This window comes from Syngnathus typhle, linkage group LG17 (assembly GCF_033458585.1).
Source record: "Syngnathus typhle isolate RoL2023-S1 ecotype Sweden linkage group LG17, RoL_Styp_1.0, whole genome shotgun sequence".
NCBI classification, from domain to species: domain Eukaryota; kingdom Metazoa; phylum Chordata; class Actinopteri; order Syngnathiformes; family Syngnathidae; genus Syngnathus; species Syngnathus typhle.
Window position 1 is genome coordinate 2,235,719 of NC_083754.1, and position 25,846 is coordinate 2,261,564.

At 43.6% G+C, this 25,846-nt stretch overlaps 2 protein-coding genes across 7 annotated transcripts; one reads left to right on the forward strand and one right to left on the reverse strand.

The window, feature by feature from the left end:
- Positions 1-22,818, forward strand: hdac5 (histone deacetylase 5). 6 transcript variants are annotated; one of them, XM_061303299.1, is made up of 31 exons: positions 1-270; positions 3,190-3,361; positions 9,988-10,074; positions 10,756-11,000; positions 11,099-11,243; positions 11,346-11,451; positions 11,643-11,776; positions 12,391-12,522; positions 12,618-12,727; positions 12,798-12,914; positions 12,975-13,086; positions 13,257-13,364; positions 13,442-13,635; positions 13,726-13,844; positions 13,934-14,126; positions 15,326-15,437; positions 15,817-15,950; positions 16,058-16,178; positions 16,346-16,395; positions 16,469-16,576; positions 16,692-16,747; positions 16,842-16,929; positions 17,108-17,227; positions 17,361-17,458; positions 17,626-17,744; positions 17,827-17,960; positions 18,140-18,221; positions 18,514-18,685; positions 18,773-18,808; positions 18,887-18,988; positions 19,088-22,818. In XM_061303299.1, the coding sequence occupies exons 2-31, from the start codon at positions 3,340-3,342 to the stop codon at positions 19,110-19,112; spliced, it is 3,381 nt and encodes a 1,126-aa protein (XP_061159283.1). In that variant the 5' UTR covers positions 1-270; positions 3,190-3,339; the 3' UTR covers positions 19,113-22,818. The 6 variants fall into 6 exon arrangements, with proteins under 6 accessions (XP_061159283.1, XP_061159284.1, XP_061159285.1 ...); XM_061303300.1 differs by having other exon boundaries at positions 3,193-3,361; XM_061303301.1 differs by lacking the exon at positions 1-270 and adding an exon at positions 1,756-1,899.
- Positions 22,819-23,035: 217 nt separating this feature from the next.
- pex12 (peroxisomal biogenesis factor 12) lies at positions 23,036-25,295 on the reverse strand. The gene is made up of 4 exons (XM_061303404.1): positions 25,141-25,295; positions 24,748-24,883; positions 24,066-24,601; positions 23,036-23,879 (listed from the first exon to the last, which is right to left on the reverse strand). Exons 2-4 carry the CDS (start codon positions 24,868-24,870, stop codon positions 23,468-23,470), a joined length of 1,071 nt encoding a protein of 356 aa, XP_061159388.1. The 5' UTR covers positions 24,871-24,883; positions 25,141-25,295; the 3' UTR covers positions 23,036-23,467.
- Between the last annotated feature and the right edge of the window lie 551 nt (positions 25,296-25,846).

Below are 25,846 nucleotides of genomic sequence, written 5' to 3' on the forward strand. Positions count from 1 at the left end.
TGGTCAGAGGAGGACGTCAATAATGTTGTTGTTGGTAGTGGCGGCGGCGGAGAGGAGAAGGGAAGGGACGGGGCAACGTTAGCGAGATATATACTGTAAATATGAAGCTAGTAAAATCTTAGGTCAGTCGCGCCTAGGTTGTGGAAATTTCACGTTCCGATCGCGGTTGCCATTTGCCTGGAGACGTTGCGAGCCGTGATGGGAGCCGAAGCCGGGAGGAAGACACCTCCGCACTAGTACACGTTCCAGGAGGACCCGCCGACATCCACGGTAACCGTGCACACAGAAAAAACCCGTGCGTGCATGTGTTCATGCGTGACTGGCCCGCTAGCTTCCTTTTATTGCTTGAAAATCTCGTGAATTGTTGCGTTTTGTATAGCCATGATCAACACTTAGCTAACTTGCAAACACTGCTATGGCTAGCTAAAGGACACCCAACAGACTGCAAGAAACATGCAGACGTGTATGATTGGAAAAAAGCAACACATCGATGCTACTTTGTGCCACACAAAAGAGCTACACACGTTGGCCTCCTTGCCGTTTGTTGAGTTGGCGTGAAAGTGAGCATTTGAAGCGAACGAAATTGAGCACAACTTCAAGTTGGCAGCCCGAAGGAGGCAACTAACAGTACACGCCTTAAGCTAACAGCTACCACTCAACAACATCCTGCTCAATAACCTCATAGAGTATTCTTTTATTTTCTGATTTATTCGTGATGGGATTGGAAGTACTTCATTGCCCCAACTGGCACACAATTCACGCAATCTTGATGTACCAAAAAAAAAAAAGAAACGATTGTTTAATGCACAAATCATGTTTTAGTTGCATTTCTGTATCAATACAATACAATGCAATACATCTTTATATAGCACCGTTATAAGGTTCGAGTTTTTTTTTTTTTTTGCTCTGACCTTTCAGTGTTGAGTTTAACATGTTTTCTCTGTGCTTACCTTCTTGGTACTTTCTTCAATGAATTATAATTGAATTATGTGAATGGTTGTTGACATTTGCCCGTAGTACATTTTTGTTTTGTTTGTTTTTGTTTTGGTATTTCTTTATATATATATATATATATATATATATATAAAACTGCTAGAGTAATAATATGTATACATAGAAAAAAGAAGGGTGAGACTAGATACGTTGTTCTATCACATTCCCTTTGAAAATGAAAACCTCTCTGAATAACTATTGATGTTTTCAGTCTTTATTAATTAATTTTTCGCTTTATTTCGTAACGTGTTTATCCGTCCTTCCATCTATTTTCGGAAGCGCATTTCCTCACCAGGGTCGCGTGCGTGCGTGCTGGGGCTCCTCCCGACTGACTTCTGTTCAAATAAATCAATGGCGTGCATCAAATCAAAAAGGGTACCACTTTAAAACATATCAGATACATATCCAGTTGTGTTTTATTGTACAGATAGAAATCACATTGAAGGAAATGTCACCTTCACCATACTGACAAGTTCATTCATATACTGACAAGTTCCTTCACGTGTATGTCAAATAACACATCGATTCCACTGAATCGAATTGAATTCCGCTTGAATCGAATCGCACCCCATTTACGACTCCATATGTTTGACTGAAGGAAGCACACCACTAGTTAATATTCATACCTGTCTCTTAACACTTTACCACCAGTTCTTGCATTTCTATTTGTTGACAAGTCAGATGAGAGAATTATGAGGAGGAAGTTACTGCTATATTAATAGGTAGGCTGCATTTCCTTGAAGGAAGTGGACCGTAATCACTTTCCATCGCGCCTGACTCGAGCTGTCGTTTAAAAATGGCGGACGTCCGCCGTGCCAAGCGGCAAAGTCATCGAATGACAAACTCCGTGCGAAGGTGGATTGCGATGACTCACCCGCAGTCAGTCGCATTTTCCGAAATTGGAAGGTAACGAAAGAACGATGGTTTCATTGCTGTCTCGGCTCTTTGCGAATTCTAGTTTCGGTCTCGGGTGTGGTGGTCTTGAGCACGGCCCGACTCCTAAGCTCTTGCATGTTAGTCAACATGAGCATCCTTCTTCTTAACAAACTGGGCTCATTCTCTGCAGTTGAATTCCTCCATGTCACCTCCTCCCACAGGAGCTTCAATCCCTCCGCTGATTGTCCGGTTGGAAGGACTTTGGATGAGGGATTTGCAGCTGTATAATGTACTACCCCCCCCCCCCCTAGAAGTCAGATCTCAGAGGTCAAAGGGTGCATCAGGCGCATTAGTTGCATAATATTTCCACGGGCTGTGCACTGTAACCCACTTTAAAGTTACAGCGCCCTGTTTTTTGGTAAACAGGAGGCCCGGCAAGAAATGCTTAGGTGAAGCGTTACCACGGCAGCCTGCTCTTTGGTTGCCAGGCAGCACTTCCTGCTCCTCGTATGCATGGGAGGGGCCAGGTATTTTTGGAAATGCTGGTGTGAAGAGGAGGAGGCGGAGGAGTGAGAGTGAAACATTTCTATTTTTGTTGATTCTTTGGCAACATTGCGTGCATGTTGGAGTCTAGTGAAGTACACAGGCACCAGATTCTTCATTTCCCGTCTGACTCTCTGTTTTTTTTGCCGTTCGACCTTTTAGTACAGTCGACCAGCAGGTTAGTCTGGTTACCTCCGTCGGTGGAAGTATTGCCCTCTGATTGATAGACAGACAGACCTCTTAATGAAATGTCAGCAGACTTCGAGAGATGTTCAATTATGATTAATTGATGAAATAGGTTTAGCTCATGAATGCTTCTCTGAAACATAATAATTATAAGGCAGTGAAGTTAACAAATGCGTCTATTTGGCATCGAGGCTCATTTCAGTCAGCAATGAGGGTGCAAATCACATCTTGAGAGGATCCTCTAAATCACATTACAGCTAATGACTGGCACAAGTTTGTTGTCATTTGGACAATTACTCTGAATGCTAATTGCGCTAAGGGTTTTGATTTATTTGGCTTTGGAACGCTTGCAAGTGTCGGAGTTGCTCTTATCAATGTAGGGCCAGTAGGTGGCAACAGACTACTGTGGAATTGGTTCCCGAAGCAGATGTTAGTCTGGGGGGGTGCCAATTTGTCATGAGATTTGCTGACCCGTCCGTCCACAACAACAAAAATGTTTGCAAGTTGAAACTTTTCATTTGCATTCTTCATATGTAAACAACATAAGCTCCATTTGAACTCCTATCTCAATGATGTTGGTTTTTTTCATAGAAGTTAACACTGAGGAGGAGGTTTCATCCATTTATCCGTCCGTCCATCCATCCATCCATCATCTGTCCTGCAACATATGGCTGACACCGAGGACCCACTTTAAGACGCACGCACAAAGACTCCAAGGAGCAAAGGCCACATTCAGCCTTCATGAATTCATCACACACCTCTGGTAGGTTTTTTAAAAATGTCCTAAAGTGCATAATTGGCGCCTGTCCCCGCCATACAGTATGTGACATTCATATATATATATGTAGTATGTATGCATCTTGGTGCCCCCCCCTCCCTGACTGAGCAATGTCAGTTGTCACACTGACTGTAATTTGGTTGTCATGGGTACAGATAAAGCACATGCACACACGCTCACATACGTAGATACACACAAAGACACAGTGTGAGTCCAGTGGTTGATGCGCCTCAAATAGAAACGCAGAGATGAGTCATCCTGCAGTACACACACACACACACACACACACACACACACACACACACACACCTTCAGCAGATGTGTTTAGTATGTGAGACCATTTGAGATGTCAGATCTTTTTTTTGTCACCCTCTAAATTGGAATAAAATTCAAATACATTTTTTAACGTGACTAAATGATAATGTTGTAGCAGGATTTTTTTTTTTTTTTTCGGAAAAGAAATATGATTTGCTTTTTGCATTCTGCCTGTGAGTCATACTGAAACGTACGCGAGTCTGCCCATGGACATCCAGAGCTGTTTACACAGGAGGTGAGGATGATGAGGGTGAGGAGGAGGAGGAATGAAGGTGATGAATTAATGAAAATGTTTTAATGAGATTTTCTTTCCTGGAAAGGAAACAGGTGTTAAGGCATCAGCATTTATCTTACGATTCGAATCTCCGTTCCGTTCGAGTATACTTAAAGCAGCTTCACTTTAAAACCAACGGCTGAATGGAGCAAACAAATACTATAAATAGCAGCCAGTAGTTTCAATTAATAATATCCACACCGACAGCAAAGTGCGCAGTGCAGCTTTTGCTTACACCGTGATCATGCTTGGTGGCATCTCCCAGGTGCACCACTCCAAAATGCCCCACTTGAACACACTCGTATATTTTGTGCAGACAGCATTCTGAAGGTCCTGGTCTTGCATTTTGTGCTTTGGTAGGGTTGCAGAAACAAACGCTCTTGAACCGTTCCACCGTGTTACGGTTTTGAAAATGGACTTTTATACACTTAGTTCTTTTTCCTTCTTCCTCATTACGCATATTTCGACTCGCGCAATTTATACTCCGGAGCGATTTACAGTCCGAGGGATGAGAAAAAAATGAACCTCCGACAACAGTCTGAAACGAATGTTTTTGTGCAAGTGGCGAGTTGAGGGCGAGAGAGATGACACTTTCCAACTTGCTCCGTCACAGCCACCTACAGCAGTGAAAGGTTCTTCCTGGGTTGTCACGGTCCCGCTGAGCGATTGACAGGTGAATTGCGGGAAGTGCATGGCCAGAAACATCACATTGGTGTGCATCCCTATTCCGTCCCACACCTTCTCCCCCCCCCCAGAGCTAGAGGCTTATCTCTTGCTTTCTCTCTCTCTTTCTCTCTCTCTCTGTCTATTTATATCTCCAACTCCTCCTTCTCTCAGGCAGGCTATTTTCATCTCCAGTCCCTCCATCGCCCCCCCCTGCAACTCCCATCTTAGCGTCTCTTCTTTATTCTTTATTCGATAAAAGCTGCAAGAAAGACTCAAACGTATGCCTTTTTTTTTTTTTCTTTTTCGAATGAAAGGACAAAAGCCGTCGGCGAGCGTTTATCCGTCTTAACGTCCTCGCCAGTCGTTGATCTACTCTCTGCCAACCCTCAACCGCTTTCATTCAAACAGCTCAGAGAGCGCCACATAGCGACTTTCGTATGTGCACACACACACACACCCACCCACACACGCCCGCGCACACACACACATGACTGTCAGACAGTGAATATTAGCTGTCTGACCAGCACTTATTTCTAGTGGGTGTATGAAGGTTGCCAATGCAGCAAGCCTTTCCCCCTTTTTCTTTTTTTTTTTGGTGTGAATCTTCACCCGGAGTCATAAGACGATAGTATAGGCTCCTCGGCTGCTCATTTTTCCGGAAGGCTGCTATCGCCGCTCGTCTTGGGCTGCCACAAGATCTCCTTGTTTTTCTTTCTCTTTTCATGTCATTGGCTTCCTCGCCCGCCCTCTTTTGCTTCCATTTCCCTCTCTCTATCGTTCTCTCAGCACTCGATTCTAATTTTGGAAGCATGGAACCTCGGGGAGTGCTCTCCCAAAGCTATTTATGTCCTCGCCTTTCCTTATCTTCCTCCTCTCCTCCTCCGCCGCCTCTCATCAGACAGGAGGAGAACAGCGTGAGGATCCTTTGATGCAGGGGAATTCAGCGTCTCCTCGTATCTGTTTTGGTGCGGTGTTATTAGCTGTGGGAAGTGGCGAAGACGCAGCTGCAGCTCGCAGCTAGTCCATCCTGATGCAGAGCAAGCCACTGCACACATGGAGCTGATGGCGTCCATCATTTTGCAGCCGGTGGAAATGTGGCAACTTTTACAAAGTGGCTCTCGGTGATTGTCCATTTTCTTCACTTTGTCCGGCCAAGACTTGGATCGGATGCACCAGAGGAGGCAAACTTCTTGATTTGAAAGACCAGCCAGTGTTAAGGAAGTTGCTCTGCAAGGATCTGGACTCCAGATGATATAGAAACACCACGCCGTGCAAAGCTTAGTCTATTCGAAGGGGTTTCTCGCAATTGGTCTCATCTTCCGATTCATCCTTTCAATTGGATCGATTCATCCAGCTGAACCCAAGGGAAGACTTTTCTGCAGGATCAGTTTGAGGAGAAATTCACAACAAAGCTACTTGAAATTCAACAAAGAGTTCCCTAATCAAACACAGCATTGTTTTGGATTTTTTTCAATGGAATTTCCCCCAATTTATTTTTGGAGCTAAAAGAATGATCCCCCCCCTGAAAAAAAAGCAGCTTTCAACTTAGAAAGCTTGTCAATGATTACTCATATCCTCCCCAAAATGAGTAAGCCGCACTTCTTGAATACATGGCAGTCTTCATGAAAAGGAACTGAATCGTTTTGAGGGAAAGTCGAGCACTTCTCTTCTTTTGGCATGCTGTTGCATCCCACGGTGTCAGGATTGTGCACCATGTTGCAGACCATTTACGAGACGGAGTCGTGTTTTTCCTCTGCCGCCGGCACAGACAGCCAACAGCCTCTGGAGCTCCTGAGTAGCAGCAGGGGCTCCACCGCTGCCATGCCCACAGCCGGTGAGTCATCTCAGGGATGGGGGGGGGGGGGGGGGGGGGGCGTCTTTTATTGATCGTTATCAATCTACACATCTCGTTATTAATTGCTTTTCAAGTTCATGTTGTTTCTGGATGTTCAGGATCGGCGCACCCCTGCCTTTGTTTGCTCTGCCAATACTTCCTTTTGCATATAAATGAGATGATTGTGTAAAGGTTTCAACTGTATCTTTGGTATGCTTTTTAAATTCGGTTCCACGACTGCGACAGTGTCAGTGGAGTGACAAGATAGAAATGTGAAGCAGGCTTAGGTGTGACTGGCAATCGGACAGGGAGGTGAGCAGAGTTGGGATTTGGTGCCAGCAGCTAAATCTATTTGGAACAAGACATGCGTACATTGCCTCTAATTGATTTCTGACACGGATGTGTTGTTCTTAAGGAAAGGCTGTTTTTAGCAATAGACATTAGTAGCTTCAAAATACAATTAGAACCTCCAAAATACAATTTCCTTCGATTAAAATAAATCATTCCTTTTAACAAATTCTATAAATAAATACAAATTAGCTACTGGAGATTGTCTTTCTTTTTTTTTTTTTGGGAGAATTTAATATTCATCTGCTCCTAAAAAAAAAAAAATCTTGAATCCTGTATAAAAATACAAATGGAATGCTTCTGAGGCTGTGTATTAAGTCAAACAACTTGAAATTTGAATGCAGTTATGCAACACACACTAACTAATATTGCAAGATCATCCTCGTCTCCGTGGTTACTTATATTTTCATCCGTAGGTGAGGAGCACGTCTCGTGAAGGTAGCTGGGATTCCACTAAAGTGCAGTTAAATTTAGCAGAGGCGTTGGTGGGCCGCCTCCAGCCGCTTTTTTTAAGCGGCGATACGTGTACACAATCCATCAATTCAACTAACGCATTGAATCGAAGCCATCATTTATTAATCACTCCCGTTACGCTTGCAATAACCGTCCTACCTTGCGGTTGACGTTTGTCACAGACTTCATCGAGCGCAACTTTCATCAAAAAATACCGTACCAAGCGGATGCCCTTTTTCCCAGCTCCACTTACAAATTGAAATAAATCCAATAAAATGTAATTGATCGAGGATACCGCTTATGATCGACTACCATCAGTGTGTGTGCCTGTCGTCCTCTAAATGAGGGATTGTCAACTTTTTTTGCTGAGACACCTGACTGGACAAATTGGAATAGAGTGGCATAAAAAGAAAGAAAAATGGAGGCTTCTTTATGTAACGCAACGTTGAGATCGCATCTCTCTGGATGACCTAACTATCCCATCATGCATCTGGCCCAGCCATCATTCCCGATGGCAACAAGACACATGCGACTACTCTCTGGAACTGTAGGCTTCTAATTTGTCCAAAAGCACACACGGCCATTATCCTATTTTTACCTTTTCGGTCTTCCTCACTGTGTCCCTCTGCTGTTTTTGCAGGGCTGACGTCATTGTGTCTATTTTGCCGGAGCGGTCGGTGCATTATGAACAAGACAGGGAAAGAGCAAAGAGAAGGAAAGATGGAGATTGTTTTCCCCAAATAGCACTCTGCAGTAGCACTGCAGGGAAGAATGAATGATGGAAGAAGAGAAACAAAGAATTAATTTGTCAACAAAACTGTCCTTTTGTCTTTTTAAAGATGGAAATTCCCTGCCAAAGCAATTGACGCCTCCAAACGATGACTGCAATTATAGTCCTGACTAATGACGACTGAAACTAATTTAGAGTCATGAGAATTCTTCGTTAGAGTTAGAAAAGTTCTTTGAATATTTTCTTCATTTATTCCCAAGCCCGACAAGTCCTCGATTAACTCGATTCTAATAGTGTTAAAATCACGATTTGCTCCAGTAGAGAATTTTAATTTTATGGGCAAGCTGGATGTATTTTTTATTTTTATTGCATTTGCTCTGATCCATATCTTTGTTTGTGTGGAATTGCATCGAACCGTTAAGACACTCATATTATTGAGCGAAAAGTTAATTCCACCCCGCCTCTTTGCCAGACTGTACGTTAGTGTGAGTTTGTGTGTGTGTTTACAGGACTATAAATGTCTTTAGTTTGACGTCAGAAGCTGGCTGCTGTGGAATGCTGCTCTCTTGCCAAGAGGGCTGTTGTACACACACTCACAGTCCAGTCTCACATATACACATACACATCGGGACAGTGTGTGTGTTGTAGTGGAAAGGGAGACACGTGCGTCACCGTGAAACACCAGAATATTTGTTTAGGTAATTGAGAAGTGAGTGGCTGCACACATATTCACAGACACACATCGTGTTTATCGACCAGAATTCAGTTTGAGACGCTTTGGCTCTTGCCAACATTTTTTATTTTTTTTTTCGTACCAGCAGCAGCACCAACCGCAGTTGACTGAGCCAACTGAATGGTCACACAGCACCAAATATAAAACTGCCTTGATTCTATGTCTTTGCATGTGTGGGGCATCTTTTTAAAGAACTAATGCCACCAATATCTTTCTTTTTTTTTTTTTTTTAAATAACTTAATATTTGCACAAGCTCCATTTCCTCAAGTGTAAGTCAGAAAGTCTGATTGAGAGATTCAGGATTTGAATGACGTTCTCCTCTCTCTCGCCAGGACAGAGCTAACAAGCTTAGCCTCATTGTGGAGGTTGCTTACCTCCTATTTTGTATTGTTAAAATGGCAGCAAAGTAAATGAACCAAACTTATACGTGCAACGTGACACCCAAGCTCGGATAGTGTCAGTTCCAACCGTCCAAAATCTTTGTGAGGACGGTCCGATTTAATTTCCTGTCCAGCCAGCAGATAGGAAATGCCCTGCTGCTCTAATATACTTTTTAGCATCTTCAGGAAGTAGCCTAATCCATTATCAGGGATCAGATGAGCTCAAGAGACAGTAGCCAACAGAATGTGGCATATCAGGGTCACTGTTGGCTCGCTTCTCCAAAGTCCCACCCTACACACACATCCAGTGATTAGTGTCGCTGACAGAAGCCGATAAGCTAATTAGGGGTGTCTATTCTGAAGTTACTGAGTCTTGACTTGTCTAGTCTGACTGATATCCAGCTAAATACTCTATATATAGATATACAAGGTAGAATTTTTGTGAAAACGTCATTTAAAACAGCAGTGAAGAAATTGAGGTACGCAAGACCCGCGAATGAACAAATTGTGGAAATAACGACGACACCTCGAGCTTTATCTTTTATAAATAATGACGGCACGTGCGGCGTTATCATATTTGCAACTTACAAATAGCGTTCCAGTTGGAAAAGGGTGATGTCATTTTTAGTCGACAGCAAGTGGCAAAACGAAGCAAGTGGCAAAATACGGTACAATAAAACTTCTATAGCTGTTTAGTGAGAAGATTGCCCCATCACATATTAGACTCGTGCAAATCTCGAGGCTATTTAACAGTCGTCAGGACGCTGCGTTCCTTTTCTTCTTACATTCTCTCAATGCATCTCTGGGTTGTTGGCGGATCGCGTTGTGCCTCCGACAACAATGTCCAGACTAATCAGTAATTCTCTTGCTCTCGCAGTCGTGGAGGTGAAAAGCAGCCTCCCATCAGGCATGCAGAGCCCGGCAGGAACAGCAAGTGAACAGCGAGGAGTGGCTGGAGAAGGTGGTGAGTGTCTCCTTTGCTTCTTGGTTGGATGGGAATTTTCTGTCTGTAAAAATATTAGTGTCGGCGGCCACCGCGAACGAATTTAATGCAACACTGCCACCGTTTCAGATGGGCTTGACTTTTTAGTAATTGTATGATTGATTGACAGCCACGCTTATGGGCATCCCCTAATTTGATCACAGGGATATTTTTTGGTTTTCTTTGTCTACGGTCAAAGCTGATTTGCATTGCTATGAACCTTGGTGTCCTAAATATTGGTCACGCATTCAGAGGGCGACGATCCTGTTTCGCTCAATTTGCCAGTCGTTAAAAATGTGCGGCGTACTTTTCCTTTCCCTTTAACAAAACTACAATTCTCTGATACATAAAAGTTCCTGAAATGCGTCATCGCTTCCTGAAATACCCTCAAGCACAAAGTCTTGTGATGGAAACGCAAATGTCTGACGCACCAAACCAAGTGCACTTGTATGGAATAATACCTCGGGCGTGTGAATTCATGCTCGTTTGACCTTCACGAGATATCATCAAGGGTGATATTTTGCATCCTCACTCGGATAAGAGATTTTATTTTGGGTTTTTTAGTGCATGTGTGAATGAAGCAGTGTTTTTTTTTTTTTTCCGCTTCTCCATGATGGATTTTTTTTTTTTACTGGTGCGACTGAAAACGTAAATGGTTCCCAGGTTCGGAAGAAGGCTCAGGTGGTGGAGGAGGCCCCGTCGACCTGCGCACCGAGCCCAGGTTGGGATCTTTGCCAGTGGGAACTGCAGGAGTGGACACCACTTTGAGAGAGCAGCAGCTCCAGCATGAACTAGTACTACTTAAACAGCAGCAAGAACTCCAGAAACAACTGCTATTTGCTGAATTCCAGAAAAAACACGAAGTGCTCACCAGACAACATGAAGTCCAGCTACAGGAACACCTGAAGGTATTTCGTGTATATGCTTTGAAGAAGATTTTTTTGTCAGTCACACGACAGCATGGTTTTACATTTGTTGTCATTCCGCTAATTATATCGTTTGTAAGCAACAACAGGAACTGCTGGCAGCAAAGCGACAGCAAGAGTTGGAGCAGAAGCGAAAACTGGAACAACAAAGACACGAAGAGCAGGAGAAACAGCGACTGGAGCAACAGCTGCTTCTACTTCGGAATAAGGAGAAAGGCAAAGAGAGTGAGTTGCTTTAGCGCATTGCTTTTATTTTTATTTTTCTTCCACAATGCATAAGACAAAAAGGTCTTTGCATGACTGACATTTGTTTGCGCCTTCTAAAAGGTGCCATCGCCAGTACCGAGGTCAAGTTGAAATTGCAGGAATTCCTTCTGAATAAGAAAGAACCCGGTATCGGCGGACTGAACCATTCCTTCTCCTCAAAGTGCTGGTAAGTATTTCTGCCAGCAATATTAATAGACCAGTGTTTTCCTCAGGCTACCAAATTCCCTCGACTTATACGACTGACCGCTCACGGCATTTATGACCACGCGCGATTCATCGGCCGTAAATGTTCACTTTTGATTGATATTGTCAGCTACCTGTTTTGACATTTCCCCCAAACTTTTTGTGCGTCTGCAGGGGAGGCCAGAACATTTCCCTGGAACAAAATTCACCACCCCAGAGTAACACTCCAGGAACTCCTCCATCTTACAAACTTCCCACGTTACTGGGTAACTACGAGGGCAAGGATGACTTTCCGCTCCGCAAAACAGGTAGGCGATACAAATACGGTGACAATGAACAGGAAAGGAAATGCGGAATTGATGGAATGCTTTTCCTGGAGCAGTTGATGTAGCGTAGTGAGCTCAAAAGTGAGTGTTTTGGTTCAGGTGATTGCAAGGTCAACGCTCACCTTGTTTTAATGGGAGGCTGTTGACGTATCCTCAAGCAAGATAACAAACCTCCAGTTCCTTGCGATGCTGCGTCATCATCGTGCCAACACCATATGCCAACCCCGATTAATTAGACTCTCAATGACTCGGTGACATTGGGAAAGCGCTTTGACTACCAAGCAGGCAGAAGGAAAAAAAAAAAGAAAGGCTGGTAGCCATTTAACAAGGAAGAAAATTGCCAAAAGAATTGAGTAGAGAATATGAAAAGTACATCTAGTCGTAGGGGTTCCATTGTGACTCTTGGCAAAAACATTTTGTTCCTGAGGTGCACGTGAGTGGCGTTCTAAAGCAACAGCGGGTGTTTGTCATTTGACACAATGGAGATCTGCAAAAAAAACTTCCTCTCAAGTCTACTTAATCGCTCACGTGAAACAGATTAGCTCTAAGATGTGACGTTTTCTCTCTCCACGCTTCCTCCTTTTTCTGTCATTTAGTGTCGGAGCCTAACCTGAAGGTGCGTTCACGGTTGAAACAGAAAGTAGCCGAGAGGCGGAGCTCTCCACTCCTCCGAAGGAAAGATGGAACTGTCATTAGCACCTTCAAGAAAAGAGCCATTGAGATTTCAGGTTACTAAATGACGCGATGAAATATTATTCTGGGGAATATTGTGGCGGAATATGGTGCCAATTCCATAATGTGTTTATTTTTTTTCCCCCCCCAGTCTCTCCTCTCTGTAGTAGCGCTCCAGGTTCAGGGCCCAGCAGTCCCAATAGTTCCAATTCAGCCATTGCTAATGGCAACACTGGTTCTGTACCCAACATACAGACCGAGGTACACAAACGCACGTGCTCGGCCACCAGTCACCCGTCGACTACTTTGTAACCGTTCCGTGTGTCTGCAGCTTAGATCCCTTCATCAGACGCTAGGAGCCGACGGGACGCTGAGTCCACTAAGTCTCTACACCTCACCTTCTCTGCCCAATATCTCCTTAGGACTCCCTGCTAACACACACATCACGGTAGGCACATCTCGTTTGGGTTTGCAATGAATGAAAGTAACATTGCAGTTTCTTTCACAGGCATCCCAGAAGTTGTCAAGCCAGCAGGAGGCCGAGCGTCAAGCCATTCAGTCCCTTCGGGCAGGTGGAGCTCTAACTGGGAAGTTTCTCTCCACATCCTCTCTCCCTGCAGGTAGCGATTCCGTTCTTATACTTTTGTATAAAGCGTACACAATTGTATCAACGCTGAGCAAAGCCTTACTCAGTAAAGAATGGGCAATGTAGCTAAACATGAATAGATGTTCAAATAAAATGTTTCTTTTTATTTCTTGTTTATTTCTATATTATTTATTTATTTCTCAGGGGTGGGACACGATGTCGAGACTCCGAGCTCGCACTCTGCTCATTCGTCATTACTACAGCACGTGCTACTACTGGAGCAGGCCAGACAGCAAACGGCAATGCTATCGGGTACGCATAAGACACATGAAACCAAAATGAAATCTATCCATTTTTTTTTTTTAACTCTTGATCTTCCACCCAATCAGTCCCCATGTACAGCCAGTCGCCCTTGGTTACAGCGGAAAGAGGCGTGTCGAGCGGCATGCGATGCGTCAACAAGTTGCCCCGCCATCGATCTTTAACTCGTACCCAGAGCGCACCTTTGCCCCAGTCGCCCCAGGCCCTCCAGCAACTTGTCGTTCAGCAGCAACATCAGCACTTTCTGGAGAAACATTACAAGGTATATATATATATATACACGTGCACACAGATAATTGCAAATCAATGGCTGCACTTATACTCTTTTCTATCCTCCCCTTTATTTGTGTAGATGCTTTCCAAGGCTTCAGATTTACCCAGACCTCCTCCCACTCACCCAGAGGAGACAGAAGAGGAGCTCACAGAGACCAACGACATGCAGGAGGATGACGTAGGGACAAGCGTTCACAGGTGAGCGACAATCAGATGGCTCATTTCCAATCTAAACGGATATTGCGACAACATACTAAGTTTGAAACCTCCCGGTACATTTTGATCAGAGCTCCGACGGAGGCGTCGGATGAGCCCACCATCCCCTGTGAGAGACTTAGCGTGCACGCAAAGGAGGACGAACGAGGAGTTGGACACGTGAAAGGGGAAAGCACAGAGAGCGAACTGGATGAAGAAGATGAGGAAGATGATGTCATCCATCTGGGAGATAGCGAGGAAGAAGGCAGGGCTAGCTACTCTCAGGTTGGAAAGCCTTGACGTCAAGTCCCCGTTCTTATTGTTCACCTGATAAGCTATTTTGGGTATTTGTTGACTATAAGCTTGGTCCAGTCACACTACCAACTCCTCCTTTACTCTATCTGTCTTTGCACCATTATAGAAATAGTCAAGCTTCTTCAGCATGAACAATTAGTTGTAATATTATTCATCGTAATTTACAGTCCAGCGCACATGCATATAAACAGCATATACAGAAGACTCTCAAACTTTTTCATAATCGTGCAGCAATCACAAAAAAAAATGTAAACCTGTGACTAGATGCATGTTCTTGTAATAACTGGCGATGCCCAGTGATTATGTAAAATTATTTTTTTTTTATTGGGGCAGTAAATCACAAGGTTGCCAGCATCATATGACCTCAACTAACGGAGTGATGTCAATTTGCAATAATGAAATGATAACCATCCGTCGTCTCCTGATCTCGTACACCTCATCTAGCGCATGACTGTCCGCAGCGGTAGGCAGCCTATTAGCAATAGCATTCGAGCGTGAAAATGCCGACAGAAAAGGACAATATCACATCGCAGGCTTTGCGCAAGGTGCCAAGCAACACTGCTCTCCTTGTTTAGCTCAAACAATACAACAATTAGACGAGCGGTGAATTTGTCAGCATTAATTCAGCGCTTGACGTAAAAATAAAAACAACCCTAGAAGGTGTGACATTGTGAAATTTGTGTATAAAATAGCATTGCCAGTCACTTTTTTGACATGCTCGCATAGCATCAACGTATGACATTGGAATGAGCAACAAGAGCAAATCTTCCCATTCTGCCCCTGCGCCGGTGCCACTTTGAAAACTTGCGATGACGCTGCATTGACATCACCAGCCGGTGACTCAACCACTGGACTCGCTGCCGTGTACGTGTGCGTGTTCCCGAATCTCGGTATCTTCGAGTGTGTTTTTGCGTCCACCCACCCACACACGATGACTCACCCTGTTCACAGCAGGGAGCACAGCAATATTCCCTATATATAGTCTGTATCGAACTGCTTGCACAAACCTTGAAGGCCAGACACACACACACACACGCATTAATTCATTGAACGATGCATATTAGACCGTCTGTGCATACCTGCAAAAAATATATTAAGTGTGCCATTGAGTTCCTGAAGTGTCGAGACAAATGAACCAATGGTACTTTTTTTCCTCCCATTCTCATCAGGGCTTGCAACAGATGGGTGTATTCCACTCCTCGTTGCCTCACAGACCTCTGGGAAGAGCGCAGTCTTCTCCTGCAGCCACCCTCAACCCTGTCAGACATCTCTTTACCACGGGTCAGTGTGTGAAACAAAAATAAGCAGTATTTAAAAAAAATAGGATTGGCACTTGGTATCAGTATGGGTGACGACTCAAAATTGGAGCGCTCGGTGTGAAAAAAATGTTAATTTAACGACCCTAATTAAGACAGTGACAGATAATTGTGAGCAGAGACCTTTCAGTCTTTCTGACGCACATGATGATTCACTCATGTGCCCAACTATGGCATTGCAGCACCAACTACTGGTATAAACTTATTTCTTTTTTTTGCCTTCAATATCGTAATTAGGGCTCTAAATTTTCAATCCATGTAAATTGTCTGTATGTTCCTGTGATGAGTTATTCACATTCCCTGCATTTACATTTGCTTTCTTCTTCCTGTTTGGCTTCCTGCAGGACTTGTTTATGACAGCTTGATGTTAAAGCACCAGTGCGTATGTGGAAATGCTCATATCCACCCAGAGCATGCTGGGAGAGTGCAGAGCATCTGGTCCAGGCTGCAGGAGACGGGCTTACTGGGCCGCTGCGAGGTAGGCAGACATGCACACACACACACACGCACACTCGTAGCTCGAAATAAGTCAAGAATAAGTGTGCAAAAAGCTTTCTCGGTCTCTCGCCGTTTGTGTCTGAGCAGAGGATTCGTGGGCGGAAAGCTTCCTTGGATGAGATCCAGACTGTCCATTCCGAATTTCACACCCTGCTTTACGGAACCAGTCCTCTGAATCGGCACAAACTGGACCACAAGAAGCTATTGGGTACAAAATGATCAGCTTTAGAATTGTGCCTTCAGATACAAGTTGTTTTTTTATTTCTTTTGGAGTGACACACCTATCTTGAGAAATTCTCGAGGTGGAAGGAACACTTGTATCTCAAGCCATCACTTGGCCTTTATGTCCTCTTTTCAAACCAATACGTGTTTCAGGTCCAATCAGCCAGAAGATGTACGCTGTTCTTCCGTGTGGAGGAATAGGGGTGAGTTATTCCTCGAAGCATCTTTTGGAGTTATCTGGCGTTTTTTTTAGAACTGCTTTACTGCCCTCTGCAGGTGGACAGCGACACCGTGTGGAATGAGATGCACTCGTCCGCTGCTGTCCGCATGGCGGTGGGCTCCGTTATTGAGCTGGCCTTCAGAGTGGCGGCAGGGGAACTGAAGGTGACGCTCAGTTTTCTAAAAAAAAAAAAAAAAAAAAAAAAAAAAAAAAAAGATGGTTAGCTTCCCCCCCCCACCCAGACCCGTCTTTTACTGTCTTTTTCTTTCTCTGTACCAGAATGGCTTTGCAGTTGTGCGTCCACCAGGGCATCATGCAGAAGAATCCACTGCCATGTTCGTAAAAGCATCGGTTCACCATCACCATTTGCTCTTTTTATGTGGCGATTTTTTTTTTTTAATCTTCTCCTTATTTTGTGTGTGAGAGCAGGGGTTTCTGTTTCTTCAATTCAGTAGCCATCACTGCCAAGCTACTCCAGCAGAAACTGGGAGTGGGCAAGATCCTCATCGTGGACTGGGTTAGTTGTTTTACACACGTGATTGTCTAGTAGCAGCACAAAATCCATTCGACTACAACAAGAAAGAGTTTAACCATTGAAATAATTTCGAAACAACCAAATTCTTCTGCATAGAAAGTCGACCAAAGCCCGTGTTTCATAATAATCCCTCGGCGGTCACTGTAACCTGTCACCGCAGGACATTCACCATGGTAACGGCACGCAGCAGGCCTTCTACAGTGACCCCAACGTCCTCTACATTTCCCTCCATCGCTACGACGACGGCAATTTCTTTCCCGGTAGCGGAGCTCCTGAGGAGGTAAACGCCCGCTGCGTTTTGTTTACGTTGCAAGCTCGACTGGATTGACGCCGCAGATGGAAGTTCCCCGACTCCACGTCTGATTTGAACCGTACGCGACATTCACAACTCGATCGTTCTTTGCTTTCCTCAGGTGGGATCGGGCGAAGGTGTTGGTTTTAATGTCAACATAGCATGGACTGGAGGAGTAGAGCCCCCTATGGGTGATGTTGAGTACCTCACCGCCTTCAGGTAAACACACTCAGCTTTGAGAAATATGTCTCTTTTTTTGGAATGATAATATACAAGGCAAATCATTGTAAGTCATCATTTTGAAGATTGTTCATCATCAAGTTAAGCAGCAAGCCTGAAGATGATGTCATCCAGTTGATGAACGCTTTTTGGATGCCTCTGTGCAGGAGTGTGGTGATGCCCATTGCTCAGCAGTTCAGCCCAGACGTGATTCTGGTGTCTGCAGGCTTTGACGCAGTGGAGGGTCATCAGTCTCCTCTCGGCGGTTACATTGTCTCTGCCAAATGTGCGTTTCAAAGCGGTTACCTCGGAGAGTCCGAAAGTATTTCCTGTGTCGTTGACGCATCTCTCAATATGCTTTTTGGCAGGTTTTGGTCTGCTCACACAGCTCCTAATGGGTCTGGCTGGTGGGCGTGTTGTTATGGCGCTAGAGGGAGGTCATGACCTCACCGCCATCTGTGATGCATCAGAAGCCTGCGTTTCTGCGCTCCTCGGAGATCCGGTAGGAGGCTTAGACGGCTTCGAAATCGGGTTGATTCTGGTTATTTGGATACAGGTTACTGTAGCTGTTCTTGAGATTCAATCCCCCCCCCACACACACACACACACACACACACACACACACGCACACACACTTGCTAATGATCTGCTTGGTTGACATTGCGTTGGTGTCCTTCACAGAATGACTCTGCATTTCAGTGGCCTCAAGAGAAGCCATGTCCTAAAGCCTGTGCCTCTCTCGAAAGAGTGATAGAAATCCAGAGTGAGTCAACACAGGCACAAACACTCAAGATCCCGCGGCAAAATTAATTGATTAATGGAAAACGAATCAATGATTAAATTCATGAATTAAATTGGTTTGTTAATTTTTTTTCATGACTAAACAATATCAAATAAACAACAAATAAAGTTGAACAGTGAATAGGGATTTTCTTTTGGTTCGACACTTTCATGCAAAAATAATATACGAGATGATTAATTGATGGAATAATCAAGAGAAGAATCGGTACTGATAACGTCCTCTCATTCAGAATGTGTTCCTCTGACTCTTTTAGGTAAACACTGGCCTTGCCTCCAGACTTTGTCTCAGACGAGCAGCCACTCCATATTGGACGGAGCGCAGATCCAATCGGAGAAGGACGAGGCGGACACGGTTAGCGCCATGGCATCTTTGAGCGTCGATGTGGAGCAGTCAGGCTCGGCCGCCGACGTCACCGACGCCAGCAGGTCAGTCAGTGTCCTCGTTTTGAGAGTTGCACTTACTGTAGAGTATTCCGAGTCGGTTGATCCAACTCGTGGCGTCTTCCTACGCAGGTCTCCAGAAGAGCCGATGGAAGAGGAGCCCGTTTTGTAAGAGGGACGCAACCTTGAACGCCACCATAACCTCTTCCTGGCACCTTACTCTACCTTCTTACGGACCGTGTATAGGTACACACATTCACACCGAGTGCAAATGTTGTGGATGACCTCGAACGGTGGAGGAAAACGCTCACAAAGTCCAGTTCTGTCCACGGGAGGAGCAGACCAATTGTAAGCGTATCCACGGCAACTGGCGGAGGGGCACGTCAGCACGGACACGCCTCTCGTGCAGCGTTGACTCTCCCTCCTCTCCTTCCAACCTGCGCACAGCACCACCTTCTTTTGTCACGAGTGACAGTCGGACCGGGCGCCGAAGGAGCAGCAAGTTGGAGGACGAACGGAGGACGAGGAGGAACTAGGTGCCTTTTTGTCCACTCACACACACACACACACACATGTGCGCACTGGCACGCAGACAATAAGAACACATCCCATCAGAAAGAGTAAAGAGCAACCACCGCAGCACCTCAGTAAACCAAGCAGCCAATCAGGACTGAAGGAACACAGCAATGCGCGCACGCACGCACGCACACGTTCAGCTGTCGTTTCCCGTGGCCACTTTGTTTTCGTGTCGATTTCTTCTCATCTGGTTGCCTTAATTTGTCACTTGTATGTATTTTAGAGAGGAAGAATTGGGACGCATTTGGAAAGAGGGGAGCTGGGGTCCGGCCAGCTTTAAAGACATTTTATTTATTCTTTTCAACTAGCGTATATAACGTGTGTCGCTTGAAAGTACCTTGTTTTTTTTCGCCCCCCCTCATTCTTTCCTCTAGAAAAGCGACCGTGGGATTGTGGTGTATGACCACCCCATCTCTCTCTCTTTTTTTTTTAATTTGTAGTCATTTTTGGTTTTTTTTTAATCGTATTGATGTAATAACGTGTCATGTCCTGTTGCCCACAGTTGCATCACAGTGTCAGTCCTTTTTCTAAATCTGTATATACTTCTATGTAAAAACAAAACACACACACACACACGAGATTTTTTTTTTTAATGTAAAAACGGAACACACACAAGATATTTTTTTTATAATAAATACAGGAAATATATTTATCATCCCTGACGCTGTCATAGGGATTGGTCAAAATGTTGCGAATATATCTGTGTACTTAAAAGAAGAGCGCCACAAGCAGTGAAATTGGATTGATTGACGAAACTCTGAAGCCTGTAATCTTTATGACAAGCCCATTCATTGAGGGAGGGAGGGCTGTTAGAATATGATAGTTTATTTCGGTGCATCTAATCAATTGAACGGGTGACAAGGAAAAAAAATACATTCAGATAAATACAACGATCTTTTTGGATGCATTCTGCGCTTTATCTGTATCTCAAGCTTTTGCCAGACGACAGGATGTGCGAGGGGAAGTTTCGGCAGCTTTGTGATGCTTTTCCCTTTTAATTCATTCGTCTCACACACACACACATTGTGTTTTGATCCTGTCAGAATGATTATATGAATATATTCTACAATGATGTGATATTTTCATCTTAAATGAAGTGCAACACTTGCTTGATGATGTTATTGTTGTCAATTGAGGTGGACAGCAGGCTCCGGCTCCTCTGGTAGGACCAAGCCTGGACTACTTATATGGAGATCTTTGATGATGAATGCAAAGTTAGTAATATCCAGCAGTGGCATACTTGCTGAAAAAGTCACTAATTGCAACTAATGCCTATATATATATATATATATTTGTTTAGTCACTTTTGTTGTATGTTTATGCACATGAGCAAGACCATGCAACGTCTCTCCCTTTAAATACAATGCAAACTAATTCTGATCGGAAATGCTAAGTGATCGTTTTAGACCTTTTTGGGGCTGCTTAGCTCTTCTATGTTATTATTTGTACAATGTTACGGTCCTCGTATTGAATAAGAGAGTGTTCTACCTACATTTATCCTTTGGCACATTGAAAGAACTTCGAAAATAGAATGACAGTAGGGACCAACCCTAAGAAATTGCGGAATTGACACCCGCTTAGAAAGGTTTGTAATTTCCTATATATGCCACAAGATGGAGCCTAAGCAAATTTTTATATTGTTATACATGGCCTGAGCACAAAAACAACAAATAGGTTAATTCTTTTTTTTAAAAATGATATGTTTCCTAAAAACAGATGTTACCTAGTGCACAGTTTTGATTTCCTGGTAAACACCATTTATCGAGTGGTTCTAATTCCGAAACAAATTTCCCAAATGACCATTTCAATCTTAAATGTCATTGAAGTGTAAAAAGTTCATCACTGAAGAGTACAACAAAAAAAAAAAAGGAAGAAAAAAAAAAATGCTGACGATGTGAAAACCTGTAATGGAGAAGGAACAGATTTAAGTGGCATTTTATACATTTTGCTGAGAATCAAAAATACCTTTGTGTCGGAACAGGCACCAAAAAAAAAAAAGTACAGTTGAAGTAGCCCTTCAACTTGATGTATGCTTGGGAAACTTCAGTTTTATATCCAGATACTCAATCCATGGTACCCGGGCATACCAAAAAAGAGCACTACAAAGCCAAAGAAAAGCACTTAATCCCTTGAGATTATTCACATAACATTCAAAGAATATATTCTTAAATTGTTCGACACTCCCCAAAAAAATTTAAAGTGTTGAGATGACCTAATTGTTTGATGTCAAAGTGTTCGACATGCAAAGGTTTATACAACTGTAACATAAAAAAGTACATTTCCCCCTTTGTGCAAAATGTTGACTCCGTTTAAAAATAGGATGGAGTCTGTTTCTCTTTATCCCATCATAATCAGTCACAGCGACACTTTGGAACGTTTTGGAAAATAACAAAATGTTACTGTTTCTTAATATTGGAGTTCAGTTCTTCAAATTTGCTGTAACCTGGGCTAATCTTAATGAGGGCTCATCGGATAAGGATTTTTTTTTTCTTCAACATCAGCTATATCATACACGTTTTACGAGAACATTTGCATTCTTTTGGGGATGGAGGGAGAGCGGGAGGGGTTGTATGAATGTCATTATTTTGGTCTTATGTTTTAATGTGTTCAAGAATAAATGGTCAGCAAAAATTGGCAATAAAAAAAAAAAAAGATTTTCCGATTTAAAACCGCTAGTTAATTGCTCAAATGATCATCAAGATGGCACAAGAAAGTGAATTATCCTTGTTTAGAAATTTGGAGATGAATAGAAATCTGGGCATCTTCCTCCCACCAGTTTGTTTTCGAGAGTGCCTTGTCGAACAGATTGTCCCCCCAAGTAATAATAACCTTGGCCAAATGTTCCTATTTGTTTTTGTTGCCTGGCCATTTACTGTAAAAGCACAGTTTGGAAGCCAACCTCTGCTTGACAGCGAGATGTTTAAATGTTGACATTTGCAAAGACCAAGCGCGTCCACGACTTTAACAAACACGTATGTTGATGACTTAATCCTCTCTTTTCTTATCTATGTTTGGTACTGTGGCGTACATGTATGTCTTGCTAACACGTGGCGGGTTAGGAGTACGTATTTGGACATTTAGGAGAAAAGGTTGTATCAATGGGACCTCCTTGCTTTCTTTTTTTTTTTTTTCAAGGAGCTTTTTTTTTGTTCTTCCCTCACATGGCTCATGACCGGAAACTTTTGAATCTCCTTGGAACTGATCACAAGCACATTCCTTTTGTCCTTCTCGTTGATTGAAAATTGAAAACATTTTCCAGCGTCTACTCACATGTATATAAAGTGCGTATAAGTGTACACATGTGCAATACAAGCTATCCAAGCAATCTATTACTGTGACTATTATTGATAATGAGACTTTTTTTTTTGCCCCCACCTCCCCCCGCCACCCTTTGTGTCAAATTGATTTCCTTTTTGGTTGAAAGGGATGCTGAATGGCACTCGTTCAATTCAGGGCTTTGTGGACATTGCATTGAAGCCTATTTTCAATATCCTTCACTGTAAAGTTGTGATGTTGATCCTAAATATCTGTTTCTTTGTTGTTTTTTTTAAGTGGGCCTGTTGTTAAACTTGTCTGGAAAGTCAATAAACCAATTCACTGACCGCTGGTTGCAATTTAGTACGTCATTTTGGTCGATTGTGAATGCACATTTCCGATGATGTATTTGCAACGGACCAACTTTGCTCCCTATTTTTATCTGCTCATCCTTTTTTTTTCAGACTAAGGATGCTTTTGGATGTCTTGTGTGTTACACTTTTAGGAATGGATGAAGTTAATTATATTAATTACATTGCATCTGTGGAGTAAAAGGACAAAAACACAAGTTAAAAGATTTTAAGTCAGGTAGATCCATGATAATTCACATTTGATACAAAGTTTGATTCGTTGGAAAAGTACAGTACACATTGGTGACTAACACGTCATTCAAAAGTGATTGGTTGGACATCCAACTTATTTGACTTACCGTAATTTTCGGACTATAAGTCGCGGGTTTTTTCGTAGTTTGGGTGGGGGGGCGACTTATACTCAGGAGCGACTTATATACATATATTTTTTTTTTTTCACTTTTTTGGGCATTTTATGGCTGGTGCGATTTATACTCCGGTGCGACTTATAGTCCAAAAATTACGGTAATTATTCCTCAAGAAACTCTTTTCGTACTTTTACAAAGTCTCTATCACACAGTGATATCGCACAGTTTCCAAATCTCAAGCCTAGGGAGGAGAAGTTGCTCTATTAGAGTGTAAAATTTTAAGTGTCTGGCGAGTACATTTTAATGAGATGCTGCAGTTCGGTCGCGTAGCCGGTGAGAGGACAACGACGGTTGGCTTTCACATACGTGTAGATGCAGCGGTAACAAAAAACAAAACCCGACGTGGACAGCACCGTGGCGTTTACACGAAGCCTCCTGCAGAGTGGACACCGCGACACGTCGGCCGCCGCCTCACGCAGACTGTCCTCCTTGAGGTCGGCCGTGTGTAGGTGGAGGGGGGGCGGGGGCGCGGGGAGGGACGTGAGGCTCTTCACTGTGGCCTGGTTGTCGGATGAGTACCACCACTCCAGGAACTGCAAGAAGAAGACCCCCAGAGAGAGGGAGGTGGACAGGGAGACGGCCACGCCCTTCGCCGCTTGTGAGGTCAACCACCAAGCCCTCTGCAACACACTGCAGAAAAAAATATATAATTTAGTCATATTACTGTAAACTGGGAGAAGCCAGGATAAACATATTGAGACTGAATGGATGTTTCTACTGCCCCCAAGTGGTCAAATCACGGTATATACATGCCAGAGCTTAATGAGATCCAATCCCATTGTGTTTAACGTAAAGCAATGCTATTATCACCCATACCTGGCCCCAGCCGGACTTCCCCCTTTGCTTGCGTTCATCTCCATCTCTCGGACATCTCCATCGGTCAGTCGAGCCAGTCGGACCCTCGCCAGCCACAGCAGAGGATTGTGAGTGCGCGCCGCTCCGAAGACAAAGAGCAGCTGCTGACAAAAGATCCAGGCCCGCCAGGCCGAGTTGACATACGGGTAGGCCGCCACGGCCGCCCGGTACAGCCTCTGACTCCTGCTCTGCGCCAGCCGGATGGAGAAGTCTTCTTCTTCCCTTTGGCGCGCAAAGGTGGCCTCCAGCTTGGCCCGCAAGTACGGCACGAGGCATAGGAGAAGAAGAGAGCGCCAGCGGGCTTTGGTGTGCAGGCCCAAGCCAACGGGAAGACCCTGCCCTATTGAAACCCTTTTCAGACCGTAGAAGTTTTCCGAGAAGGAAGCGCTACAGTGGGATAGGAAGTGCTTCTGCAGGAGGACATCCAGCAGGAGGTAGAACTCGTCAAAGCGGCGCCACAGGAAACCAAAGCGGGACGGGTTGGACTCTGCAAGAACCTGAGAAGTTAAGAAGGGAGGCAAAATAAGTGTTGTTGTTTTTTTGAGTACCATCTTAACTGTTTTATTTATTATGCACGACATTTCAACAGAATAATGATTTCATTTTTTCCCAGATGGTGTACAGCGGGAGGGAAGTGGCTCACCTTGACAGCGTGTCTCAGCGCTGGTTTCACCGCCTCCATCAGAGACTCCTGAGCCAGAACCTCAAAGATGGACGGCTGGTCCCGAACAGTGCTGGAGGTCAGATGAGCACCGGCCTCAGCCATGACTACTGCACACCTACAACACATGATGAGGCAGCAACTGTCAATCACCATGAAGAGGAGGCAAACTGCATATAGGTCATTATAATCAATTACTATACAATGGTTGGATGTGCTTGTGTGTGATTTTAAGCTACTCTAATTGTGGTGCCCTCCCAGTAGTGATTTCAGATGCTCCCCACGATTAAGTGAAACTTTGTGCGTGTACATTTTAGTCAAATGTCGTTTTGTGTCCATCTAGGAAGTAAGACAAAGCATGAAAAGAATCCTTACCCGGCCTCAGTTTAGCTCAGAATAGAGTTCTTTTTTTTTTTTTTTTTAATATTCCTTGGCGTTTGATTGAGTTTTTTTACCACTCCACGCTGACATTTAAAACACTGTCCGATTCCGATCACCGTGCGGCGATGTTTTGCGTCACTTGTCACTACTTCCGCATTGCACGCTTTTTTTTTTTTTAATACCAAAACTTTATTTAAACGGTCTGGGTGGGTACCTTTTCACGTGTAGTTATTAATTAAAATAATAATATAATAATGTAAAAGAATATACAATATAATATAATATAATATAATATAATATAATATAATATAATATAATATAATATAATATAATATAATATAATATAATATAATATAATATAATATAATATAATATAATATAATATAATATAATATAATATAATATAATATAATATAGATCGAATTAGATTGTGAGGTATACCTAATGAAGTGGCCAGTTTGATTTTTGGGATTTTCCCAGAAGTTGCATATTTCCAGTCAAATTTCACTGAAAGTGTCTTTATATAACCTGAAAATGGTGGAAACAGATGGCTGGAGGAGACAACAAGTCCCCCTCTCCCCCCAGGCGGCATCAAGAGAAAATGGGAGGGATGGAGGTTGGATGAAGAGATGCCAGTTTAGTGGATGAGGGGAAACATTTGGTGATTGGAAGGGATTAAGAGATTACTGACACAGCTCAC

Coding starts and splice junctions, on each gene's coding strand:
- hdac5 (XM_061303296.1), top strand. CDS start 6,309: ATGCTGTTGCATCCCACGGTGTCAGGATTGTGCACCATGTTGCAGACC. Junction 6,466..9,987: donor CGCTGCCATGCCCACAGCCG/GTGAGTCATCTC, acceptor TTGCTCTCGCAG/TCGTGGAGGTGAAAAGCAGC. Junction 13,845..13,933: donor GTAGGGACAAGCGTTCACAG/GTGAGCGACAAT, acceptor CATTTTGATCAG/AGCTCCGACGGAGGCGTCGG.
- pex12 (XM_061303404.1), bottom strand. CDS start 24,870: ATGGCTGAGGCCGGTGCTCATCTGACCTCCAGCACTGTTCGGGACCAG. Junction 24,602..24,747: donor CGCTGAGACACGCTGTCAAG/GTGAGCCACTTC, acceptor TTAACTTCTCAG/GTTCTTGCAGAGTCCAACCC. Junction 23,880..24,065: donor GGAAGTCCGGCTGGGGCCAG/GTATGGGTGATA, acceptor TTTTTTCTGCAG/TGTGTTGCAGAGGGCTTGGT.